Source organism: Xenopus tropicalis, chromosome 3, assembly GCF_000004195.4.
Source record: "Xenopus tropicalis strain Nigerian chromosome 3, UCB_Xtro_10.0, whole genome shotgun sequence".
NCBI classification, from domain to species: Eukaryota; Metazoa; Chordata; class Amphibia; order Anura; family Pipidae; genus Xenopus; species Xenopus tropicalis.
This window is the reverse complement of record NC_030679.2, coordinates 133468957-133492813: the sequence shown is the minus strand read 5'-3', so window position 1 is coordinate 133492813 and position 23857 is coordinate 133468957. Positions and strand designations below refer to the sequence as shown.

Here is a 23857-nt window from a genome sequence, read left to right as displayed (position 1 = left end):
GTTGTGGCTGGGGTTGTGGCTGGGGTGGCTGGGGGGGTTGTGGCTGGGGTTGGGGGGGCTGGGGTTGGTGTTGTTGGGGGGGCTGGGGTTGTTGGGGGGGGGTGGGGGGCCACCAATATTTATTTTTTATTTATATACCGTCAAATACCGTGATACCGATATAATTTTGAAAAATACCGTGATATAAATTTTTGGTCATACCACCCAGCTCTATAAGGGGTTTATAACAATGCGGGATAATGCCGGTATGTCTCTAAGGACTAAACTTAATGTTAAAAGCACATTTAATCCCCCAGGTCAGTTTCAATCGATAGATGTGTTTGAAGCCTCAGTGATGATGGAATTGGAAAAAAAATCTGCAAAAAAAAAAAAGTAAACCAAACAATATTTCTTATTTAGAAGAAATGTCATTAAAATCCCTTAGGGAGAATGTTTCCATCATGATCACTAAGGCGGATAAAGGTGGTGGTCCTGTAATTTTGGATAAAAAAAGATTATGAGAGAGAAGCAGTACAACAATTATCTAATGTTACACACTACAAAAAGCTTAGTGGGGATCCCACTCTGAAGTTTAAGGATGAGATTAATATTATCCTAAACACTGCTGTTATGGAATTGTAGGGGATCAGAGAACCCTGTCCCCTGTTTCTCAGTCTGTGATCTCATCCAGCCTAGCTACAGACTGGGGAGGGATCTGGTTGGCTGGCTGCCCCAGTGCACGTCTGGGAGAGGTGTGCCTAAGCTTTGGAGCCAAAAATCTAGGGGCGGGCCCAGCAGTTTATAAAGGGAGCCCCTGCTGTTGTTTGCCAGTTCAGAGACAGAGACCCAGAGTGAGCAGTTAGCACAAACAGTGTGAGTTCAGACCGGAAAGGATAAAAGTCTGCTGGGCTGCCTGGGAATATAAAATACTCTGTGGAACTCTGTGTGTGTGTCCCCTGGAGGAACAGGTATTGCAATTGCCTGCTACGTGGGAGCAGCCACCCCTTTCAACAGGGAAGGTACACTGGGGCAGGTAGCGCTACCTGGGGGGACTAAAGAGCTCTTTGGGAAGGGACTGAACTGATTTAAGGGTTGGGGGTCTATCCGGATCTAAAGTGGGCTGGGCAAGTACAGAGACTGTGCCAGTGTGGATAGCCCTCCCAAGTTTCCTCAGGAAAGGATTATCAGTCACCCAAAAGCTGTTCTGCTGTTAATGTCCAAAAGTTATATAAAGTTTAATATTGCTGCAAACCATGTGTGATTATTCCTAGTGGAAATCCCCTAGAGGTGTGTTCCTCAGTGTCCACTAGGTGGAGGCACTGCGCTGTTCCCAGTTCCCAGTATCAATATTCTTTGAGAACACATATCTCCTGTGAAAATACAGCCCATATTAAGTGAATGTGCCAAGAAAGGGTTACAGAATATATAAGCAATATAGTTCCTCCTAATGATCACTGCTTGTTATGTTCCCTATACAGCTATACCCCATGGGGAAGGCATTAAGAGTATACGGATGCCTAATTATTATATTAACTTTATTTGTAGTTTGTTGGAATTTGTAGTTGTTAACAATTATTTTTGCTTTATTACTGAATTTTTTCTGCAACTTCAAGGCTGTGCGATGGGGGCTAATATGGGTTCTGCTTACGCTAATATATTTATGGATTGGTTTGAAAGCACGTATACATTTTCCAATAATGGTTTTAATGAATACATCCACTCATATATGCGTTATGTGGACAACACAGTTTTTCCTTGGTTCGGAACCAAAAGTAAATTAACTGAGTTTCTGGAGTACTTACTGTAAATGCAGCTCACTCCACTATTAAATTTACCCTTGATGCACAGGATAGGTGTTTACACTTTTTGGATGTAAATATCCATTCCACAGGGTTGGGGGTTTCCACTTCCCTTTATACTAAACCCACTGACAGGAATGACTTGCTACAAGCCACCAGTTTGCACCCTCTGGGTGTTTTTAAGGGTTTACCTAAGAGCCAAATGATTAGGGCAAGGCGTATCATATCTAGTGAGCAGGAAACATCTATATGATCAATAAATTCCTGGAGAAAGGTTACAACAAGGATGAGCTAGTTAAGGTTACAACAAGGATGAGCTAGTTAAGGTTACAACAAGGATGAGCTAGTTAAAGTTAGTGAGGAGGTGAAATCAATGCCTAGGGAACAGGTGTTAAAAAGAACAGGGAGACCTACAGGCATGGAACAGTGTACACTGTTTGTTACCACGTATGATATTCAAGGTAAAAACAGTTAAGAATGTAATTTGTAAATAATGCAAAAAGAAAAAATCAGTTGTGCTATCCAAAATAAAGTCTATAGTAAAATAAATTAACTTGGAGTGCGTATTCCTAAAACCTGTGGCTTCCGGCTATAGACATATTAAGTGCAAAATACAAAAAAGGAAGTCACTCACAATTCAGTAGGTGCAAAAAACTGCCTCCATGCAGGTTTATTGGAGCAATCAGTGAGACGGATACAGACGTTTCGGGAACCTCTCATTCCCTAACACCCACCCCCAGGTGAACAGAATTTAAACTTCAAGGTGCATGTCCACGATCATACGAAATCTCGCAAGATCTCGGGCTGTTAGTGATATCAGTCATAGGTCATGTGATAAGGATTGCAGACAGAGCCTGGTTACCAAGGCAACATCTAAGTGTTACGGTGCACAATTATTACAATGTTATACACGAGGCAGATTTGTAAGGTGAAAAAACAAAGATTAACCAAACAATATCTACATCATATACAATTGTTACTGTGCTCACATAGCGCCTAACATGTGCTGAGAATACACATGAAAATCAAATGGAAACTCACCAGTCTGCAGGACCCACAATAAAACCTATAAAAGCCAATTAAGTTCTATTCTCTCATTTAAACCTGCGGGGGTAAGTCCAACATGCCTCACATTGCAACAAAATAGGGGGCGATCGAGACCGTATTTTGTTGCCCCCTATTTTAGATCTATTGACCTGTTTTAACACTTGAAATCTTAGTTGTGCAGCATGGTGTCCCATCTCCACATAATGCATAACTACAGGAATGTTACATTTATTGGCAATTTCTGATTTATGCTGCCCAATTCTGTCTTTTACAGATTGGATAGTTTTGCCAACATATCCGAGCCCACACAGGCATTTCAAAAAGTACACCACAAACTTGCTAAGGCAAGTGTGGTACCCCCTAATCTTTACTGGGGCCCCAGTTCTAGGATGCATACATTGATCACCCCTGATGATGCTGGGACATAGGGAACATCATCAGGGGTGATCAATGTATGCATTGTATGCAGACTGGTGAGTTTCCATTTGATTTTCATGTTTATTCTCAGCACATGTTAGGTGCTATGTGAGCACAGTAACAATTGTATATGATGTATATATTGTTTATTTTATCTTTATTTGTTTTTTCACCTTACAAATCTGCCTGGTGTATAACATTGTAATAATTGTTCACTGTATAACACTTAGACGTTGCCTTGATAACCAGGTCATGGCTCTGTCTGCGATCCTTATCACATGACCTATGTCTGACATCACTAACAGCCCGAGACCTCACGAGATTTCGTATGATCATGGACATGCACCTTGTAGTTTAAATTCTGTTCACCTGGGGTGGGTGTTAGGGAATGCTACATTGAAATAGAGAACAAGAGGTTCCTGAAATGTCTGTATCCTTCTCACTGATTTCTCCAATAAACCTTCATGGAGGCAGTTTTTTGCACCTACTGAATTGTGAGTGACTTCCTTTTTTGTAATTTGTAAATACTGGGGCATTTTAAAATCTAACCCTAAATATAGTAAACTTTTCTGTGAGCATCCTATGTTTTCTTACAGAAAAGCTAAGACTATCAGAGAATAGTGATGAGCGAATCTGTTCTGTTTCGCTTCGCCGAAAAATTAGCGAATCTTTCAAAAGATCCGCGAAACGGCGAAAAATTCGTGAAACGGCGAAAATGTTGTGCGACGTGGCTATTATTTTGTCGCGCAGCTATTGTTTCGTCGCCCGCGGCTATTGTTTTGTCGCACGGCTATTGTTTTGTCGCACGCGGCTATTGTTTCGTCGCCCGCGACTATTGTTTCGTTGCGCGGCTATTATTTTGTCGCGCGGCTATTGTTTCGTCGCCCGCGACTATTGTTTCGTCGCGCGGCTATTGTTTCGTCGCATGCGGCTATTATTTTGTCACGCGGCTATTATTTTGTCGCGCGGCTATTGTTTCGTCGTCCGCGACTATTGTTTTGTCGCACGGCTATTGTTTCGTCGCATGCTGCTATTATTTAATTGCCCGTGGCTATTATTTTGTCGCCCGCGACTATTCTTTTTTGACGCCGGCGACAATTTTTGGACATGCGGCGAATTTTTCCGCGGCGAAATTTTTCATCCGTTTCGGGAAACAATCCGCCAATGGCGAAATGCAGAAATTCGCCACGAATCCATGCCTGGTGAAACTTTTCACCCATCACTATCAGAGAACTGAAATCCCGGGAAAAGAAACCCCAGTATAAATACCAACAAAAAAGATTGGGAACATTCCCATGTTATAATTGCGGACATTGCAATGGAATCATCCCAGCGCACCCCCCCGGGTGAACAGAGCTTCGTGCATAATTAATAAGCAGTAGATATAGTGGAGTTAATGAAGCAATCTCTGTATGTATGTATGTATAACTTTATTTATAAAGCGCCACAAGGGTACGCAGCGCTGTACAATCTTACAGAATACAAAATTACACACAGGGAGGACGAGTGATATAATAAATAAATACAATAAATATATATATATATAAGTGCCATGTGGTATGAGACACAGTAGGAAGGAGGTCCCTGCCCCGTAGAGCTTACAATCTCTGGCACCTAACAGGTAGTTTGGAATGCGTTGCTGAGTTAGATACTTGGGAAATTGGTGCAATCGATCATATTCTACATATACTCTATAACGTCTTGTGCTGCCACGCAGCTTTTTACTGCCTAGCAGTTGTTATTACATGTTATTGTTATAATGTTATTTGGCATCATCCGTTCACCCCTGCTGTTTCATGCTAGATAGTTGCTCCCGCCCTCCATTTTCTTGCTGTAACTCCCCCTTTTGTTTAGAGCAGGGGTGGGCAAACTTTTTGGCTCACGGGCCACATTTACTTACCCCCGGGCCAGGGCAGGCAGGGCCAGGCCAGCGTTACACCCCCTTCGTCTGTTTAATTCCGGCCCACCAATGACACCAAGTCTCGCGTGATGAGACTTGGCGTCGGCGGCGGGCCGGATTAAAAAGGCCAAGGGGCCAGATGCGGCCCGTGGGCTGTAGTTTGCCCACCCCTGGTTTAGAGTGTTATGAAGGGACTGCAGTGTGTGTAAGCTGTGTAACTTCATTAGAAATTTACCTATGTAAAAGTCTCTATGTTTATACCTTTTCTACCTAGAAGCATAAAGAAGCATTGGAAAACACTTCTGGAGTCTTTATTCATTGAGTAAGCTATCTGTTAAGGTGATCATTCAACCGGCTGCACTCATCCTCACAGACTGGGCTTACACTGAGCTTGTGGCAGGTACAACCGATGCTGAGACAGAACATGTCTTATAGCACAAAATAAGAAAATTAAGTGGACTAGCTGCACCTGCCTTCCATGATTGATATGATGGGAGTGCACACAGGGGAGCACACACAGCAGGATGGCAAGTACTTGATACTTAGCTTCCTTAGCCTTCCCAAACTTGCTTTTGTCTGCTGCTGTTGCATTTTTCTTTCCCTGAAGTTATCAGCAGTGCTGTGACTCTTCATGGCAGGAGGGTCAAAGGGTTCTCCACCCACCTTTCCCTAATCACCTTTCCTTAATCTGCAGCTGCCAACATGATATATTTATAAAGAGTTCAGAGGGGGTCACTCTGAGTGTCCTTTTATTATTTATTTGATTATTGAAACTTAGCAGTAGCTGCTGCATTTCCCACCCTCGGCTTATACTCGAGTCAATAAGTTTTTCCAGTTTTCTTAGGTAAAATTAGGTACTTTGGCTTATATTCGGATCGGCATATACTCGAGTATATACAGTATATATTACGGAGGAGGCAGAACCACACTGAGAAGGAACCACTCAGCTGGGCAGAAAGATATTCCCATCCATTGGCACAAGATGGACAAAGGTAAGGGGTATTTCATAAGCCATACCCATACGATTGTTGCCACTCTACTGTATATCTATACCCTCTGTATGAGGTTACATAAATACAAATGAATATCTGTGTTCATATTTTTAGTACATTCAGTTAAAAATGTAATGATTTATGTTATGTATAAATGTCTTTACTACAGAAAGCAGCATTTCTCTGTACTTTGCCATCCCCTGCACTGCTTGCCTGACTACAGAAACAATGTAGCAGAAATCAGTTTCCTCCAGCCAAGACCCCAGTTCCCATAATGTCTTACATGTTTTTCCCCCTTAACAGGACTATTCTGACTCCAATTGCTGTGATAATGGCTGAGTTTCCCCTGAGACCCCTCTCCCTGGGCCGGTATGGAGCTGGGCACAACCACTGTGGGCAATCTTTGCCAGATAGCAGAACTCCCCAGGCACTTGGAGACCACAAAGGTTCTTTATTTGGAGCAGATGTATAAATGCTAAAGCGGATAAACGAATGTTAGACTGGATGAACAAATGCCGAAGGTCAAAACAATTTTCTTTCCTAACCCCTGGAGTAGCTTCTTACATGTGGAAAGCAGGAACAGGAAAGGAATGATGGGAGGAACTGACATCACATATAAGGAAGGGGAATGGGAGGGTCTACAGACTTAGAAATAAACATCTTGCAATATGACCTTGGTCACTAGGTGGCAGTATAACAATGTATATGCAAATAAACTATGATATTTAAACCTAATACACAAATATTAACTGCTGGGGCAGCACACCCATAACCACCCTGTGTTACCCTTTTATGTTTTATCTCAAGTTATATTATTTTATTTTTAGCCTGAATAACTTTTATAGCACAGTGAACTACTAAAACTGCCATTTTGATTTCACTAGCCAAACAAAATAGTGCTTTAAGTGGTTTTATTGCATTCTGCACTGCTCTTAAATTTCTGTTTTTGCCCATGAAACTATTGTGTGCAATATTTCATTTGTGGAGCTTTTACATAACACACAGTTTGGGAAATCTATGCATATTAAGCATTAAAGGGGATGTAAATTCTCAAAATCTTAACTTAAGTGTTTATAAATATATAGCCCTAAGATAGGAAAGCACTATAACTCATGTTGTTCTAAAAAAAAAAATCAGATGGCAAAACCACTAAAACAGGGGTAAAACACAGCTAACTGGCCCTTTCTATTCCTCAGTGCCTGCAGCTGAATGAGGAGTGGGTGAGTCTCACTCTCTGCTCATGTTTCCCTCCTTTATCTGTGCCGGACTTGCTCTTATCAGCAACTGACCAATGACAATCCAGTAAATGAACTCCATTGCTTTTTTTCCAAATCTGGTATAGGGCAGTCCCTGCTTTTGTTCTTTTTCAAGTCTGGTATAGGGCAGTCCCTGCTTTTGTTCTTTTTCAAGTCTGGTATAGGGCAGTCCCTGCTTTTGTTCTTTTTCAAGTCTGGTACAGAGCAGTCCCTCACTTTTTCACATCAGAATGGCCACTGGCCGTGTAGGTTTCCAGGAGCAGTCACAGGGTATGTCTCTCCCTCCTGACACTGAGACTGCTGCTAGCGAGACCCCCTCACCTCCTGCCACCACAGAACAGCCCCCCGTACGGACCCAACACTAGCAGAACCGCTGCATATACTTACTGGCAATCTCTCCTGCTTGATGAATTCCCCAGAGACTTTGCAATACTCTGACATGCCTTGCCAAAAATATCAGAAAGGCAGAGAGGAGGATTGGAGAACTTGAGGGCTTAATATCTCCCTGCCATGCTGCATGGACTCTATCTATAGGCAACTAAACCTGCTGGAAGCCAAGGCAGATGATTTAGAGAATCATATGGGCATGCCAGAAGAAACAGAGGGAAACTGCACAGAAGTGTGAGCTGTGACTGGCTAAGATTGGAGATAAATATCACTAGAGCCCATAGCAACCAATGAGCAATTCGATTTGAACTGTCACCTACAAGTAAGAAATCAAGAGATCTGATTGGACGCTACGGGCAACATCACCGGTGATACTTATCTCCAATCTTAGTAAACTCGCCCCTAAGGGGTATATTTATCATGCTGTATAAAAAGTGGAGTGAAACATTACTGGCGATGTTGCCCGGGGCAACCAATCAGCAATTAGATTCTAATAGTTAGAAAACCAAAGCAAAGCATCTGCTCATAAAACCTATATTTATGATGCCAAAACTAAACACAACATGTCAGTTTTCTCTCACAGATTGCTTTATACAGGCCGGTGCAATAAACATCATTCCACTTTTTATCTTTCCACAGGTTAACACAGTCTTCTCTTCCAGCTTCGTTATTTGGCTCATCCTCGTACCAGAATCTGCAGAAGAATTGCAAACTGAGTTATACCAGGAACTGCATGTTTAGGTGCCGCAGTCACATTACGAGTCACGTTATCCCCATTGCGGTATAAGACTGACAGAAAGCAGAGAAATATAGCAAAAACATAATTTTAGAAAAACTCGATATTTGCAGGAAATATTTGTGAGAAACTCTAATTTTTTGAGAAACAATATCAGAAAAATTGAGTACTGGCCAAAACCTATTCTTAAATCTTGAAAATATCACAAGTTAAAAAAAAATCGACTTTTTCTCATTGCTTAGTGCCCCCTAGTGTTACCATATACATAAAATCAGATTGTATGAGCAAATCAGAAAAGACTGGAGTGCAAATGTAAAGTGAATTATACTCTCTAACTATATAGATCAAGAACAATAAACAACATAAATAAGAAATGTTTATGTGAAAATGCTAAATTCATTAGAACAGTGAAAATCAATGTGACCAAAACCCATATATTAATTAGTCCAATGTTATAAAGTGATACAGATGTTTTTAAGTGCTTATGTGTAATGGCAGGAGTCAGAGACTCATTTGCAAATAGGACACATTATTTCACACAATGCAACATAATTCCAGCACAAAAGTGTTAAATGCTAATTAGCAAACACATTCTCTCCTCCATTCTTGCCTTTCACTGGTATGGGTGATGGGGTGCCCAGGGGCATGGATCTCAGGGGGGCAGTGTGTATGGGTGACTGAGCCCCTGGGTGTGGGTGCTGGGGGCACAGATATCTATGGTTAAATTACTGCCTCTATTCCTTTTCCTTTCTTTGCCACATCCCTGTGCCCCTCCACTTACTCCTTCCTTCTCGTCTCTGTTCCCCTCCACTTGCATCCACTCCCCTCTCATTTCCAATCCCTTCTACCCCACCCACCCATCCCAGTAAGTAGCAGTAAGTGTGGCAGTAAGTCACTGAGTGCTCTGGCAGTCAGAAGATGAGTAGCTGAGTGGCTGCTGCTGGCAGAAAGAAGATGCACAAGTTGGGTTGGAGATTTGGGAATATGCACTGTGCCTGCAATCATTTACAAGCCCTTTGTAATGATATAATTTATAATTTGGGCCACAGGGAAATGGCCAAATTGGGATAATGTACCCCCCTACTGTAATTTATAAGGATCACAGAACTCCTTGGTAAATTGTAATTCATAAGGGAAGCCACCAAGGAGTTCTGCGATCATATAAAGGCACAAGGCCATAGGCCAAGTACTCTTATATAGGCTATGTAATACCAAGTACACTTCTAATATCCTTCTAAATTTTAGTAGGGGGTGCATTATTCATTATAATCTACAGCAGTTTGTGGGGGAATCATTAACCTTCACTCCTGACCTGCATAAATATTTCCCTACCTCTGTTCACCTCATCTGCCTCCTTTTATTCCCATCTGTCTCCATTTACTTGCCCTTTAGGTGTCCATTTCTCTGCACTTATCTGTCCCCATTTTCTTCCCCATCCTCCCCTGTCTACTTGCCCTCCTCTGTGTCCATTTCTCTGTAGTTTTCTGTCTCTGTTTGTTTGCCCTGTCTGTTTTATTCCCCTCTATTCTCATTTCTCTGATGTACATTGGTTATCGCTTACATTCCCCCCCCCTTTGGTTTCCGTACCCTGCGTGTGGAAGGGTGGCTGTGAGCACCAGCTTGCGGATGGTTGGGCAGGGTGGGGGGCAAGCATGGCTTCAGGTGACAGACGGGGGCACCAGGTATATGGGAGAGGGAGCGCAGCAGGGTGGTTTTAGTAATGCCGACAGACAGCAAAAAAGTAGTGGGAGGTGGGAGGGAACAAGTTGACAGACATTAGTATTAGTGTTTTTTTTCACCAAGCATCACATTTTTTTTTTAACTCTCAATAAAACTTTCATGAAAATAGAAGTGTTTCACTGATGGCCAGGGACAGATACTTACCCATCTGATAAATTATGGAGTGTTCCATCCACCCATCTCCACACATTCTTATTTCTATCCTTTGTGAGGCCGATCCAAAATTTGGTGATGGAAGTAATGTTTTCAAGGAATTTCTAGGGAAGCAGAAGACACATCTCATTACAAGACACAGATATACTACATACTAACATATGCCAGAGACAATTATTCCCTTCAGTTTGCACTACATTGACTGGTAGTACAGTACAGAATATGTAATTTATTATACTTAGAAAGTTTCTTATTTCAGTGTGATGATGCTTATATTAAATTTTAATTTTCATGATAGATCCCCTTTAAATAATATCAGTGCTGAGATTAACTGCATTTATTTACACCTCATATTCAGGCTGTAAAATGCTGTATTGTTCACACTTGCAAGACCCTGCATTCTCCACACCTTTAAGCCCCTATATTGTTCACAACTCAGGCTCAGACTGTAAGCACCCACATTGTTCACCTGGTCACACCTTAGAGAGACTGTAGGAGCAGTGCTGACATTGTGTCACTGTATATACTGCTGTAAAAAATGTTCATCTTGGAGTGGTCATGGTCAATTATTTGTCTAATGAGGATAGGTTTTCCTGTATCCTTCCCTACTCAGCCTGCCCTACGCTGCCTGTGTGTGCCATACTCTGCCTGCCCTACGCTGCCTGTATGTGCCATACTCTGCCTGCCCTACGCTGCCTGTATGTGCCATACTCTGCCTGCCCTATGCTGCCTGTATGTGCCATATTCTGCCTGCCTTATGCACCCTGTGTGCCATACTCTGCCTACCTGCATGTGCAATACTCTGCCTGCCCTATGCTGCCTGTGTTTGCCATACTCTGCCTGCCCTATGCTGCCTGTATGTGCCATACTCTGCCTGCCTTATGCACCCTGTGTGCCATACTCTGCCTACCTGCTTGTGCAATACTCTGCCTGTCCTATGCTGCCTGTGTGTGCCATACTCTGCCTGCCCTATGCTGCCTGTGTGTGCCATACTCTGCCTGCCCTATGCTGCATCTGTGTGCTATTCTCTGCCTGTCCTATGCTACCTGTAAAAGGTGAACCTGGTGGGAGTTTGGTAGCATTTGGAAATAGTTGATAGGGGTCTCAAGGTGGGTAATTATTATATGCTGGGGGTTGCTGTGCTACACACTGGGGAGGAGGAGGCATATGGATTTAATGGTATATCTTAATATGACATAATATAATTCTTTCACATATAAATGAAGGCTGATATTCCTGCAATGAGCACCAACCGTTTGGTGGGCTACATAAGCATTCCATAGAAGGTGTGAATTGTTGAACATTGGAAGAATAATGAGCTCTATTAATTAAATAAAGATGAAGTGGAAGTCAGGGCCCCAGACATTGGTTTCATATTGTTTTAATATATGGAAATAATATATTTTATTTATGGCAATTTTTTCAACCTTGATGAAGTAAATTTTATTGCATGGGTCCAAATGCATTGCTTTATGGTAGTAACTTTTTTCAGGTATGGGAAACCTTATCCGGAAACCCATTATCCAGAAAGTTCGAAAGTCCATCTCCCATAGACTCCATTTTAATTAAAATTCACATTTTTAAAAATGGTTTCCTTTTTCTCTGTAATAATAAAACAGTACCTGTACTTGATCCCAACTAAGATATAATTACCCCTTATTGGGGCAGAACAGCCCTATTGGGTTTATTTAATGGTTAAATGATTCCCTTTTCTCTGTAATAATAAAACAGTACCTGTACTTGATCCAAACTAAGATATAATTACCCCTTATTGGGGGCAGAACAGCCCTATTGGGTTTATTTAATGGTTAAATGATTCCCTTTTCTCTGTAATAATAAAACAGTACCTGTACTTGATCCCAACTAAGATATAATTACCCCTTATTGGGGGCAGAACAGTCCTATTGGGTTCAATTACTGTTTAAATAATTTTTTTTGTAGACTTAAGGTAGGAGATCCGAATTACGGAAAGACCCCTTATCCTGGAAACCCCAGGTCCTGAGCATTCTGGATAACGGGTCCCATACCTGTACCATAATCCCAGGTAGAGGATCCCTTATCCAGAAACCCATTGTCCAGAAAGCTCTGAATTATAGGAGTCAATAGTCAATTTTTAAATATTTAAAAAAAATTTTACTCTGTCATAACAATAAAATGGTGCCTTGTACTTGACCCAACTAAGCTGCATGAATTCATATTGGTGGCAAATCAATCCTACTGGGTTTAATTAATGGGAAATTATTTTAGCAGACTTAAGGTGTGGTAATTTAAATTACAGAAAGATTCAAATGGGACTTAGATATCTGGTCACATTATAGTGAAGATGTCTATCAGTGGCATAACTTGATGGGCTTGAAAAATCCTCAAAGGGGCCAGGTACACAGTGATCACTACCCAGCATACCCCGGCCACTCCCTACCCCCTGCTAGCAGGCCCCACCCACTCCCTACCCCCTGCTAGCAGGCCCCACCCACTCCCTACCCCCTGCTAGCAGCCCCCGCCCACCTGCTTCCCCCGCTCTCCGGCCACAGGTCAGGGAGCAGCTGGGGAGGGAGATTTCTATGACTATAAAAACACAGACCCTATAATCCGGGACCCGGGGCCGCCCATACATGTGGTCTGCTTCCTCTATAGTTACGCCAGTGATGCCTATAGTGAATGGAGTCAGCTGTCTTGTATATATAGTAAGTGCCTCACCTGTTCCCTCGCACTCTTGATAATAACCAGGTCACTGTTCATTGATTTACAAAAGCCCCGGGCCTCTGTCCAATTCTTCATAGTGGTAACAATATAATAACAGCTTCCATCAAAGGATTTCCAGCCAGAATCACACTGACGTATCTCTGAAAGGGAAGACAGAGTTTGGGTCTGTGCAAGTGAACATAGAGGTTCTGCCTGATGCCTGTGCTGCACTGTAACTCCCACCTTAGTCATTTATAGTCACTCCTTGCACTGAGCTTGTATGGAGATTGAATGTGGAGATTAAGGGTATGGGCCATTGAGTGTTAGAATTCTAATAAACATTACAAATAATTCACATAAGTTCCTTTTGGTTTTGAAAACAAGTTTATGGAGAAAAAGATCACATCTCTATAAAAGTTATAATAAATAAGGATATTAAAGGAACAGTAACACCAAAGTCATTAAAATATAATGTACTGTTGCCCTGCACTGGTAAAAGTTGTGCATTTACCTCAGAAACACTACTACAGTTTATATAAATGAGCTGATTTCTCCCATTTTTTCAGGTTAAATAGATTCTCATCCCCAAACCAAGGGTATTAATGTGAACTTGGTCCTCCCATTGCTGCTTGGTTCTTCCTTTCTTTCCATTAGATGCTGCAGCCTAAACAAACTATAGGTCTAGTCTGACATCAATAGTAAGAAAGCTATTGGAGGGAGTAATTAGGGATAGGGAGGGTACTTGAATATATTACAAATTACAATATTTAATAACTTAACTTCCTTATAGGAGGAGGTGAGCAGGAACCTCGATACTGGAATGGCAGTTGATGTCCTCTACTTTGACTTTGCTAAAGCATTTGATACAGTACCTCACAGAAGGTTAATGATAACACTGAGGAATATTGGTCCGGAACATAATATTTGTAATTGGATAGAGAACTGGCAGTGCAGATCTAGCGCCCAGTTAGGAGCATGTTTTATAAGAAGCAGATGATTCCCTCCTCTGATCAGAGTTGGTTAGAGCCCCAGGTTCCAGTGCCCATAAGGGTCAGTCACCCCTGCTTAGCTAGTTGTCCAGTTCTACACAAGGGGAGAACTAGAACTAAATACTGGGCACTGCAATCCCTGGGAACACCAGATGGATATCCCTTAATAGATTACTAGTCTAATGTACTGGATTTTATGGATGTTACACCTTGGATTATAGTTAAGTGCGCACCAACATAAAGTGTACGTAACAGTTCTATACTGACATTCTTTGTTCTTTTATGGTTCAGATTGACCTGTTCCAGTAAAATATAGCGTGTTGCATTCACTCTCACCATAAATACAGCAAGTGTGTTATCTCTCTTTTGTACCAGGAACCCATACCTTGCCAGGCTACCCAGAAGGTGATATATCTTGGTACAATATAAAGTGTTGAAGTTGTTGTTTATATCATTCCTACAAAGGTTCCCACAGAATAGAGTGTAGATGCTTTCAATGCTAATGTTGCCATGGTGTCATGGAGAAGAAACACTGGTTGTTCTGTTTCATTGTTGGGTCATGGTGCCTAACAGACAGATATTTCCAGAACAGATGCCAAAAGTAATATGTACAATATCTTAAACCTACTGTAGCTATTTTTTATTTCCTTGGAAATATGCCACAGCACTGAGAGCCATTACATCACTTTTATCACACAGTTTTCTCAAATCTCTCTATATTTTACAGTTATATAATGCCCTGCTGGTCACTATTCTACTGTTCTAGATCACTTTTCTGCTTGGCTACCACACTTTTCCTCCTATAACACACTAGCTCTCATTCTAGGTGACTTACCTACCGACAACTGTGCTTCTTCAGTCACATGTAAGGGCCTTTCATTAACAATTTACTCACCTATTCATACTGAGGGTCGTGCCATTGAGTTTATATTCTGCAACCCCTGCTATTCTTCCAACCTCACTAACTCACAATCATCACACACCACACACACACACAGAAATCTTAATACAGATAACCCCTACCAACACATATCACATCACCCATATTAGCAACCTCTTCTGTATGAATATGGCTGCTTCTGACTTCAGCAATGCTCTCTTATCTGCCGGTGACACCCTTGCTCATTCCACCTCCTGTCACACACGCCCAGCTGAATAGCTACCCTGGCAGACAAGCTCAACTAGGTACCTCAGAAGATGTTCTTCATCAGCTGAATGCCAGTGGAGAAAGTCATAGACTGATCTTGACTTCATCCACTTAAAGTTTCATGTGTTCCTGCTAAAATCAAGCTTTCTCTATAGCTAAACAACTGTACTTCTCATCTTTACTCTCTTGTCTAGTTCTCCTACCAACTATCACCCAGTTTTGTTACCATTTTTTACTCTCTAAAACCTTTTACCTTTTTGTATTGTCTGTAAGATGTCCTGTTTTATACTCTTCATAGCCCCTGATATACAGGAATCTGAAAAGAGATGTAAAGGTAAAACCATCCATTTTTAGACCTACAGATTTTCAGTCTCCTGAAAATAATATTTTTTTAGTATAGGTAAATGCAAATGATGGAGCATGAAATGGAGAAAATTTGCACCTTTAAAACATCATACATGAAGTGCTTGAATCTGCCTCAAGAGAATATAGAAGTCAGATTCACAAAGGATCTCTCTTTTTAACAATGCCTTATTTAATCAGCAAGGGAATTGCTTACCCAGTGTCTGGTTTATAGTTGTGATTTGTGTTAGAAAGTTGGTTTTCAACTTATCTGCAAACAAAACATTAAGGTTTAGGAGACTGCCTCATACAGATACAAATAAACAAAAGGAATTCTGGGAATGAATTCCAAACAAGCTCCAAAAAAATCCCATTTACATGGGTTTATCCTATAGGCTAAAGCTCACCCACTGGGTTTTTAAAGCAGAAGCCGGGATAATAGCTGATCAGAAAGTCTACAGAAATCAGTAGAATGTTTCAAAGTTGTATAAATATGAATATTTTGTATATGGGCGTATGTATGGTTCTACATGTCCAGAATTCTTATCTTTACTACAGATCCTGGACTTTAGATGACCCATTGGGGTGACTAGAATGACCAAGTAAACAATATTAAGTACCAGCATGTAACTAATTGCTAAAGAAAGTGGGTTTCCTCCATAGTTTGTCCATAAAAAGACCAATATGTCTTGACTAAACTGTAATAATTAGTGCAGTCAGTCTCTTTGAGCCTTTCTCTGATGTTAGCAATAACTTTAATTGAATCTGAGCTGGGTCATTCAGTTTCAGTCTACTCAGGAACCCCCTAAGATTTAAAGGAGAAGGAAAGCTTCAATCACTGGGGGTTCCAAATGTTAGGCACCCCCAGTGCTTGTAATCACTTTCCTGGGCCAATGCTCATGTTGGCAGAAATCTGCAAGGGCCCCGGGTACTTCCTGCTTCTTTCTTTGCATGGGAGCACAAGTGCAGTAATGAAAATGCCGAACATAAGAGCTTTCTCACCCTACTGGTAATGTGTTGGCCCGAGAATTTTGAAGCCATAAGAAATGGAAGAAGAGGAATGCTTTGTGGTGCTCAGAGTACTCTGGCCCAGTGCTTTCTGAAGGACCCATGGGTGTATTCTGTCAGGCCCTGATACTTTGTTATCTTGTCAAAATGTTTTGTGCACAATGTCTGTCAGCCAAGGGGAGTTTGTTTGCTGCCCACTATGTTTTTGTTTTCTTTTAATACACTGTCCTTTTAAGTGTGTGTCTACCCTGCTTTTGGCAAATAATCTGACATTTCCAATTTCTGATAACCCGATTGCTGCTTTACAATAGCCATTGTGTATTTCATGTTTCTTGCCTTTTTGCACTCCTAAAGAAACCTGCTGAACACTAATGAAAATGCATCGACTTTGCTGTATTTTTAAACTCAATGTAAAACCTCAGTATTTATATAAGCAGATGAAGATTCTGAAACAATATTTCAGTTATAGTTAGTAAATTGTTATCCCGAAACTGCCTCAGTTAAAGGACAAGCCAAACCCAAAAATATTTTTTGCCTAATAAAGAAAACATTATTCTAAGCAACTTTGCTATATTCATTCATTACATATTTGTAATGGTTATTGGGTTATTTGTATAAATAATTGCTATTAAAAGTAGTGTTTGCCCTTTTCTATTCTCTGCCTTGGGGGCTCAATGTAACACAGGCAGCAGCCTGACAGCCCTGACTCGCTAGTGGAATTCCCCTGGGGTGTGCTCCTCAGTGTCCACTAGGTGGAGACACTGCACTGTCAATCCCAGTTCCCAGTATCCTTTCAAAAAAGCAAAGGGGTTATCATGGCCTGTCCCCCAATGGGGACCTGCTAGGAGTCTGGGCAACAGGGTAATAAATAGAGCGCCAGAGAGCTTGGGGGGTCAGACTGCAGAGATACAGGAAAGGACTGCACTTCAGATTTACTGCTTCAGTTACTCTCCAGCCATTTCTTCAGACTTTGGATAGACTTTTATGGGACTCCGGAACTGCCTTTGTGTTATCCCTAGAAGGGTTTGTTGATGCTTTTGTTACTATTGAACTTTACAAAATAAATAGACAAATGCCACGTGGTTACTCTCCAGTGTTCTTCCCATTTCCATGGCATTCCTTTTATCCTTGTTGAACCTTACACACTGCAGGAACAGCAAAGCAACAAAAGCAAATGGCTTACCCAGTGTTTGGTTTATGGCTGTGATTTGGGTTAGAAGGTTGGCTTTCTCCTCATCTGCAAGAAGTAAAGAGGAATTAGTATTTCTCATATAAAGTTATTCAGATGTTTTATTGTATATATCAAACACACACATATACACAGAAAAGAAGGACTTTCTTGTTACTTAAAAAAAACAGATTTAAACAGATTTATAAAAGCATGGAGCTAGGGTTTCAGTCTCTTTGTCTCTTAAAGTCTGGAATGGAAGATCTGTATGGTTCCCAGGTTCTATCATATCTTTTACGGTGTGTAGATTTGTTCCAATCCACCTGTTGTAAAAAGAAGGATCCGTGCCTGGGAGGAAGTTTGGGTTCCTTAGATATATTGTATTGCCCGACCAGTCAGAAATTAAGCTTTATGTGTTTATGTTTGAGCCTAGTCCAGAGTGAAAGTGTGAGTTGAGTTGATGATAGCATGTATGGAGATGCTTGTATTTTATCAGTTTTGGACCAGATTGTTGAGTTGAAGTGGGAGTCATTGTGCATGTCGTTTTCGATTTGGCCCCAAATAGTCAGTGATCTCCAGGACCAAGTTAGAAGTTGTCTTAAGTGTGCAGCTTCATAGTATTTTTGTAAATTGGGGACACCCAGTCCACCGTGCCTAGTCGCTGTCATGATTACTGATTTGGAGATTCTGTGTCTGCGGAGTTCCATATAAATTTATGGAATAAGGCCTGGATGACCTTTAGTATGCTAGCTGGCATTGTTACTGGTAGCATTTCAAAAAGATAGAGAAATTTTGGCAATATGGTAATTTTTAAGGCTGCTATTCTCCCAAGCCAAGAGATTGACTACTTTGCCGATTCTGTAAGACTAGTTTTAGTTTTATGTGTTAGGGTTTTGAAGTTAAAGTCAAATATCCGGTCATGAGCTGTAGGGATATGGGTCCCTAGATAGGTAATAGAGTCTGTTCTCCTTTTATAGTTGAAATTTGTCTTAAGAATCTCTAGGTTTTTTTAGAGGGATATTTAATGGTAAAGCTTCTGTTTTGTGCAGGTTTAGTTTGTATCCAGAAAATGCACTATATTGAGATAGAGTCTGATGTAGATTTGGAAGTGAAATCAAAGGGTTGGTTAAGGTCAATAAAACATCATTAGTGCCCCTTTAATGTTGGGATGAGATCTAATAGCGGCTGCAAGTTTTTCTATGCTTAGGGCATATAAGAGAGACGATAGGGGACAACCATGCCAGGTTCCATTTGATATTGGGATAGGTTTTCCAGATTGGCCTGGTAGTTTTAAATAAGTTGTAGAAATGCTGTAGAGGTTTTGTAGAGCAGAGATATAGGGGCCTGTAAGATTTAAATGTTTTAGTAATGTAAATAAATAGGGCCAGTTCAATCTATCAAAGGCCTTTTCAGTATCAAGGCTTAAAATTAGGGACGAGGTTCCTTGTCTCTAGAGTATGCCTAAAAAATGTTTTATTGCCATTGTGGATAGCGTATTCTCCAATCTCACTGCGCAATATGAGAGATCTAATAGCGGCTGCAAGTTTTTCTATGCTTAGGGCGTATAAGAGAGACGATAGGGGACAACCATGACAGGTTCCATTTGATATTGGGATAGGTTTTCCAGATTGGCCTGTTAGTTTTAAATAAGTTGTAGAAATGCTGTAGAGGTTTTGTAGAGCAGAGAGATAGGGGCCTGTAAGATTTAAATGTTTTAGTAATGTAAATAAATGGGGCCAGTTCAATCTATCAAAGGCCTTTTCAGTATCAAGGCTTAAAATTAGGGACGAGGTTCCTTGTCTCTAGAGTATGCCTAAAAAATGTTTTATTGCCATTGTGGATAGCATATTCTCCAATCTCACTGCGCAATACCTTTTGTATGTTATTTTAGTGCTTTTATTATATTTTCTGTGATTTTTAGCCATTTTATTGCATTTCAGTTATGCATGGGTGTTGTTCACTTGATTTTGTGCGCAAAACTAATTTCTGACAGCAGTTTTTTTATGGATCTTAGTGATTTTATTGCATTTTGCATTGTTCTTTGTTACTTGTCTTTGCAATAGATATTTTGTCTGCTATATATCAATTTGGGTGCCTCTGTACACCACATAGTTTGGTAAATCTATGCATACTGGGCATCAAACTGTTCAGCAGACCTCTGGAGTTCATATTTAGAATGTTTTATGTTGATATGTTACAAAATGTGGGTTATATAATGGGGGAAAATGCAAGCTTTGTGGCTATTTTCAGAAATTTTATAAAAATCGTTATGTTTAGCAAAGTAGTTTGGTTTTTTGCAGTAGAAAGATGTATTTACCAATTTTTGTTTTGTCAGAATGTTCACTTTTGGAAAATATATTTTTTTTAGGGTCTCTGTACTGTTAGGGGGTCTTATGGCAAATAATACACATGTCGGGATTTTATATTGCAGGGCACTTTGTATGTACTAAGTTACTTTTGGGATCTCTAAATACCATATACTTTGGTGATCCTATGCATAATGGGCATCAAACTGTTCAGTGGACCTGTGGCTTTCATATTTAGGATGTGTTTTCTTAGTAGCTAATGTTATGTGGGAGATAAGGTGCTTGAAAGTGGAAGGATGCAACTTTCAGGTATTTCATCACAACCACCAAATTTGGGAAAGCATTGCGACTCTGTAGTTTGGAGTAGAAAGACATGGGTGCCTATTTTGAATTCACCCAAATATATAATTTCCAAAAATATATGGTTTTGGGGGGGCAATGTATTTTTTTGTGTTTTTACCCCACAAAAATGCAGTAAATATGTTGAATTTTCAGTAGTGAGATCTCCAGGGCAATTTGTAGGCACTAACTTCTTTTTGTGTCTCTAAATGCCAGATACTTTGCTAATCCTTCAGTGGACCCTTGGTCCAACCCTTTCATGTTTAGGATGTGTTTTTTTGGTATCTAATGTTATGTGGTAGATAAGGTGCTTGAAAGTGGAAAGTTTGAAAAGATTCTTAGGTATTTCATCAAAACTGCCAATTTTAGGCAACCATTGCAACTCTGTAGTTTGGAGTAGAAAGACATGGGTGCCCATTTTGAATCCATTTGAATGCGTACTTTCCAAAAATATATGGTTTTGGGAAGTCAAAGTATTTTTTTTATCTCACAAAAAAAATGCAGTAAATGTGTTCAATTTTCAGTAGCAAAAAAGCTCTCCGGGGCAATTTGTAGGCACTAACTTCCTTTTGGGTTCTCTAAATGCTAGATACTTTGGTAATCCTATGCACAATGGGCATCAAACTGTTCCCCCCAGTGGACCCTTGGCTTTAATATTTAGGATGTTTTTTCTTGGTGCCTAATACTATGGGAAAGATATGATGCTTGAATTGTATAGCTTCGAGGTAATTTTTAAAAATTTTTATTTTTTTATAGAAACTGTTAAAATCAGGCAAGCATTGGTGTTTGGTACTTAGGAGTTGGAAGACGTAGTTACCTATTTTGGATTGGGCAGGATGTGTACTTTTAAAAAATATATTGTTTCTTGGGGTAAACTTAATGTTCCAGGATTTTTGGCTTATGCCGTATTCTGCTGTAATGCTTTGAAAATTTGGTAATTTATTTTTGATCTATAGAAGTCAGAAATCTCCATAAAACTATACATATCAGGTATTGGCAGATTTGGGAGACATGAGTCTTCCCAAATCAGTTGAAGTTTTGTCCAGAAAATAAAATATGTTTCTGGTATAAATCCCTATATCATGAAAAATAGAATTTTTTCTTTTTTTTGTATTTAGAGCTTTAAATGTGGAAATACACAGAAACTCAGCCAGATTTGGGAAGCTCAGGTTCTCTTTAAAAAAAATATATATATATAGTTTTCCTACCTAAACTAACCCCCCCTCCAGTAAATGCCCCTAAAATGAGAGAGCACAGAATGTTTACAAAATGTCTGGCACTGGGGGGAACCAAAATGTGAAATCCTGCTGGCACTTAAACGGTTCCCCCAAGTGAAACATTTCTATGCTACAGCTTGTATACATGTTACCAGAGAGGAACAATATCCCATATAAATTGTTTGGCCCTCAATAAGGATTAAGTATATCTTAGCTGGGATCATGCACAAGGTACTGATTTTTTTATTTTTTTATTTATTAGATTAGACAAATACAACAATCATTGAGAAACAAGCAAATCCCAAATGGGATTAATAAGGTACATAAGTAGATTAGTAAATTGAACAATTCAGAACAATTTTACAATTGACTATGAATGAAAAGGTAATGATGGAAAAACATGGATTAGTATTATACAATTGAATAAGGTTAAACCACATTAAGTCATTCTTATTGTTACAATTAGACAGGCTAGTAAGAGTTTGTAAGCATTCATGGAACTATGGTTAGTAAAGTAATGAGTCTAAATGAGATCTATCCTTGGGAGAAAGGGTATTCTTTTGGAATCTCTATTTAGTCAAGAATCTTGTACAATTTTTCGTGTTACTACATTTGAAAGCAATGGCTTCATTTGTACAGAGAATTTGTAGCTCTGAAATGACCTCCACTATTAATGGGGGGTTAGGATCAATCCACTTCTTGAAAATAATCCTCTTTGCTGCTGCCAAAATAAGGTTTAAGTAATTTATGGAGTAGGAAATGTTTCTGAATTTAGGTTGAAGTAGGTGAGACACTTGCACTGAGTCTTCTGAAAAGTTTAATAAGGCAGATTTTGGAGTCAGATTGTATTTAAAGTCCAATGTAGATTTTAAATGGCTCTCAATGACTTTCCAAAAACTATTAATATGAGGGCAATCCCAAAGTAGATGAATAATGTTTGGAAGCGGTGTAGTACATTTGGGACATTTAAGGAAATTTGTTTTTTTGGAGTCAAAGTTAAAACCTTTATAGGCTAGATGGATAAGTTTATAGTTTGCTCCCTCCAGACTGTGTGAATGAGTTTGTCAAAACACTTCATACAATTGGTTATGGTTTCTGGGAAAATTCATGTATGTAGAAGATAGGTGGACCATTTTTTTGCAGTCGAATCTAGAGGATGAGCTTTAAGAATTGGGTTGTTCCATATTGAAGTTTGTATACTCCTGATGTTATTACGGGATTGAGAAACCATAAGATTATCAAGAGCAGTAGTAAGCATTGGATTATAGACTGATAAGGAGTCTAGGTGATTATGGTGATGAGACCAATGAGAGATTTGGAAATAATGTAATTTTTCTTTTTCTGAAATTTGATATTTACTGCTGAATTCTGACCAATCCATAATTTTATCAGAAGATGGTGAAATAATGTATTTTATATATTGTATTCCTTTTTGTTTCCAGGTGGTAGACATAGGAGGATGAAATGAGTTGGGTAGTGTCAAAATCTTCACTAGGGGAAAGTATGTAGTTGAGATATAACTTGATTTATATGACTTATGCATTAGTTTCCAAACTGCGAACGTATCTCTAAATAAAGGGTTCTCTTTGGTTTCTACAGGTTGAAATTTCAGAGGTTTATGTATTTGTTCCAAAATGTTTTTGTGGGAATTAGTTGAAAGTTCCAGACGTAGATTGGTAAATTTACCTTTTTCTGACAACTATATATCGAGTTAAAGCTGATAAAAGTACTAAAATCAGACAAATCAAGACCATGGGAGACTTAGGATAGTTCAGTTTGTTAAGTGCTATTTTGAGAGTTTTGCCTTTCCAAAGGAATTCTAAGAGGGCCGATTTTAGCTTATTGATATCGGTGTGTTTGATTAGGAGAGGTAAATTTATGATGTTGGTAAGGTTTTTATTAGGGTCTTTAACAATTAAATTGTCAGTAAAAGCAGTTAATTGAACTCTTATTTTATTTATTAGTGTTCTAATTAATGGTTCCAAGGATAGGTCAAATAATAGAGGTGATAAAGGACAACCTTGTCTGGTCCCTCATTTCAAATAGATGAAAACCTCATTTCAAATAGATGAAAATACATGAAAACCGAAAGCTTCTAGAGTGTCTAACAAATGGTCCCAGCAAATGTTGTCGAAAGCTTTCTCTGTGTCTATTCCCACCAATGATATTGGGATTTGGTTAGTTTTTGCTGAGTATATGACCTTAATTAAAGTTCTTACATTTTTAATTCCTGATCTCCCCTTGATGAATCCA

General features: G+C 39.8%; 1 protein-coding gene across 1 annotated transcript in view; it reads right to left on the bottom strand.

Annotated features, from left to right (window-relative positions):
• LOC100486944 (macrophage mannose receptor 1) overlaps positions 1-15568 on the bottom strand; it is a 48382-nt gene extending 32814 nt beyond the window's left edge. Inside the window, exons 1-5 of the mRNA XM_031898240.1 lie at positions 15478-15568; positions 13104-13249; positions 10398-10510; positions 8359-8471; positions 5404-5412 (exon numbers count right to left, since the gene is read on the bottom strand). Of these exons, the coding sequence (XP_031754100.1) occupies positions 5404-5412; positions 8359-8471; positions 10398-10510; positions 13104-13249; positions 15478-15568 (472 nt within the window). The remainder of the gene's footprint in view (positions 1-5403; positions 5413-8358; positions 8472-10397; positions 10511-13103; positions 13250-15477) is intronic.
• Between the last annotated feature and the right edge of the window lie 8289 nt (positions 15569-23857).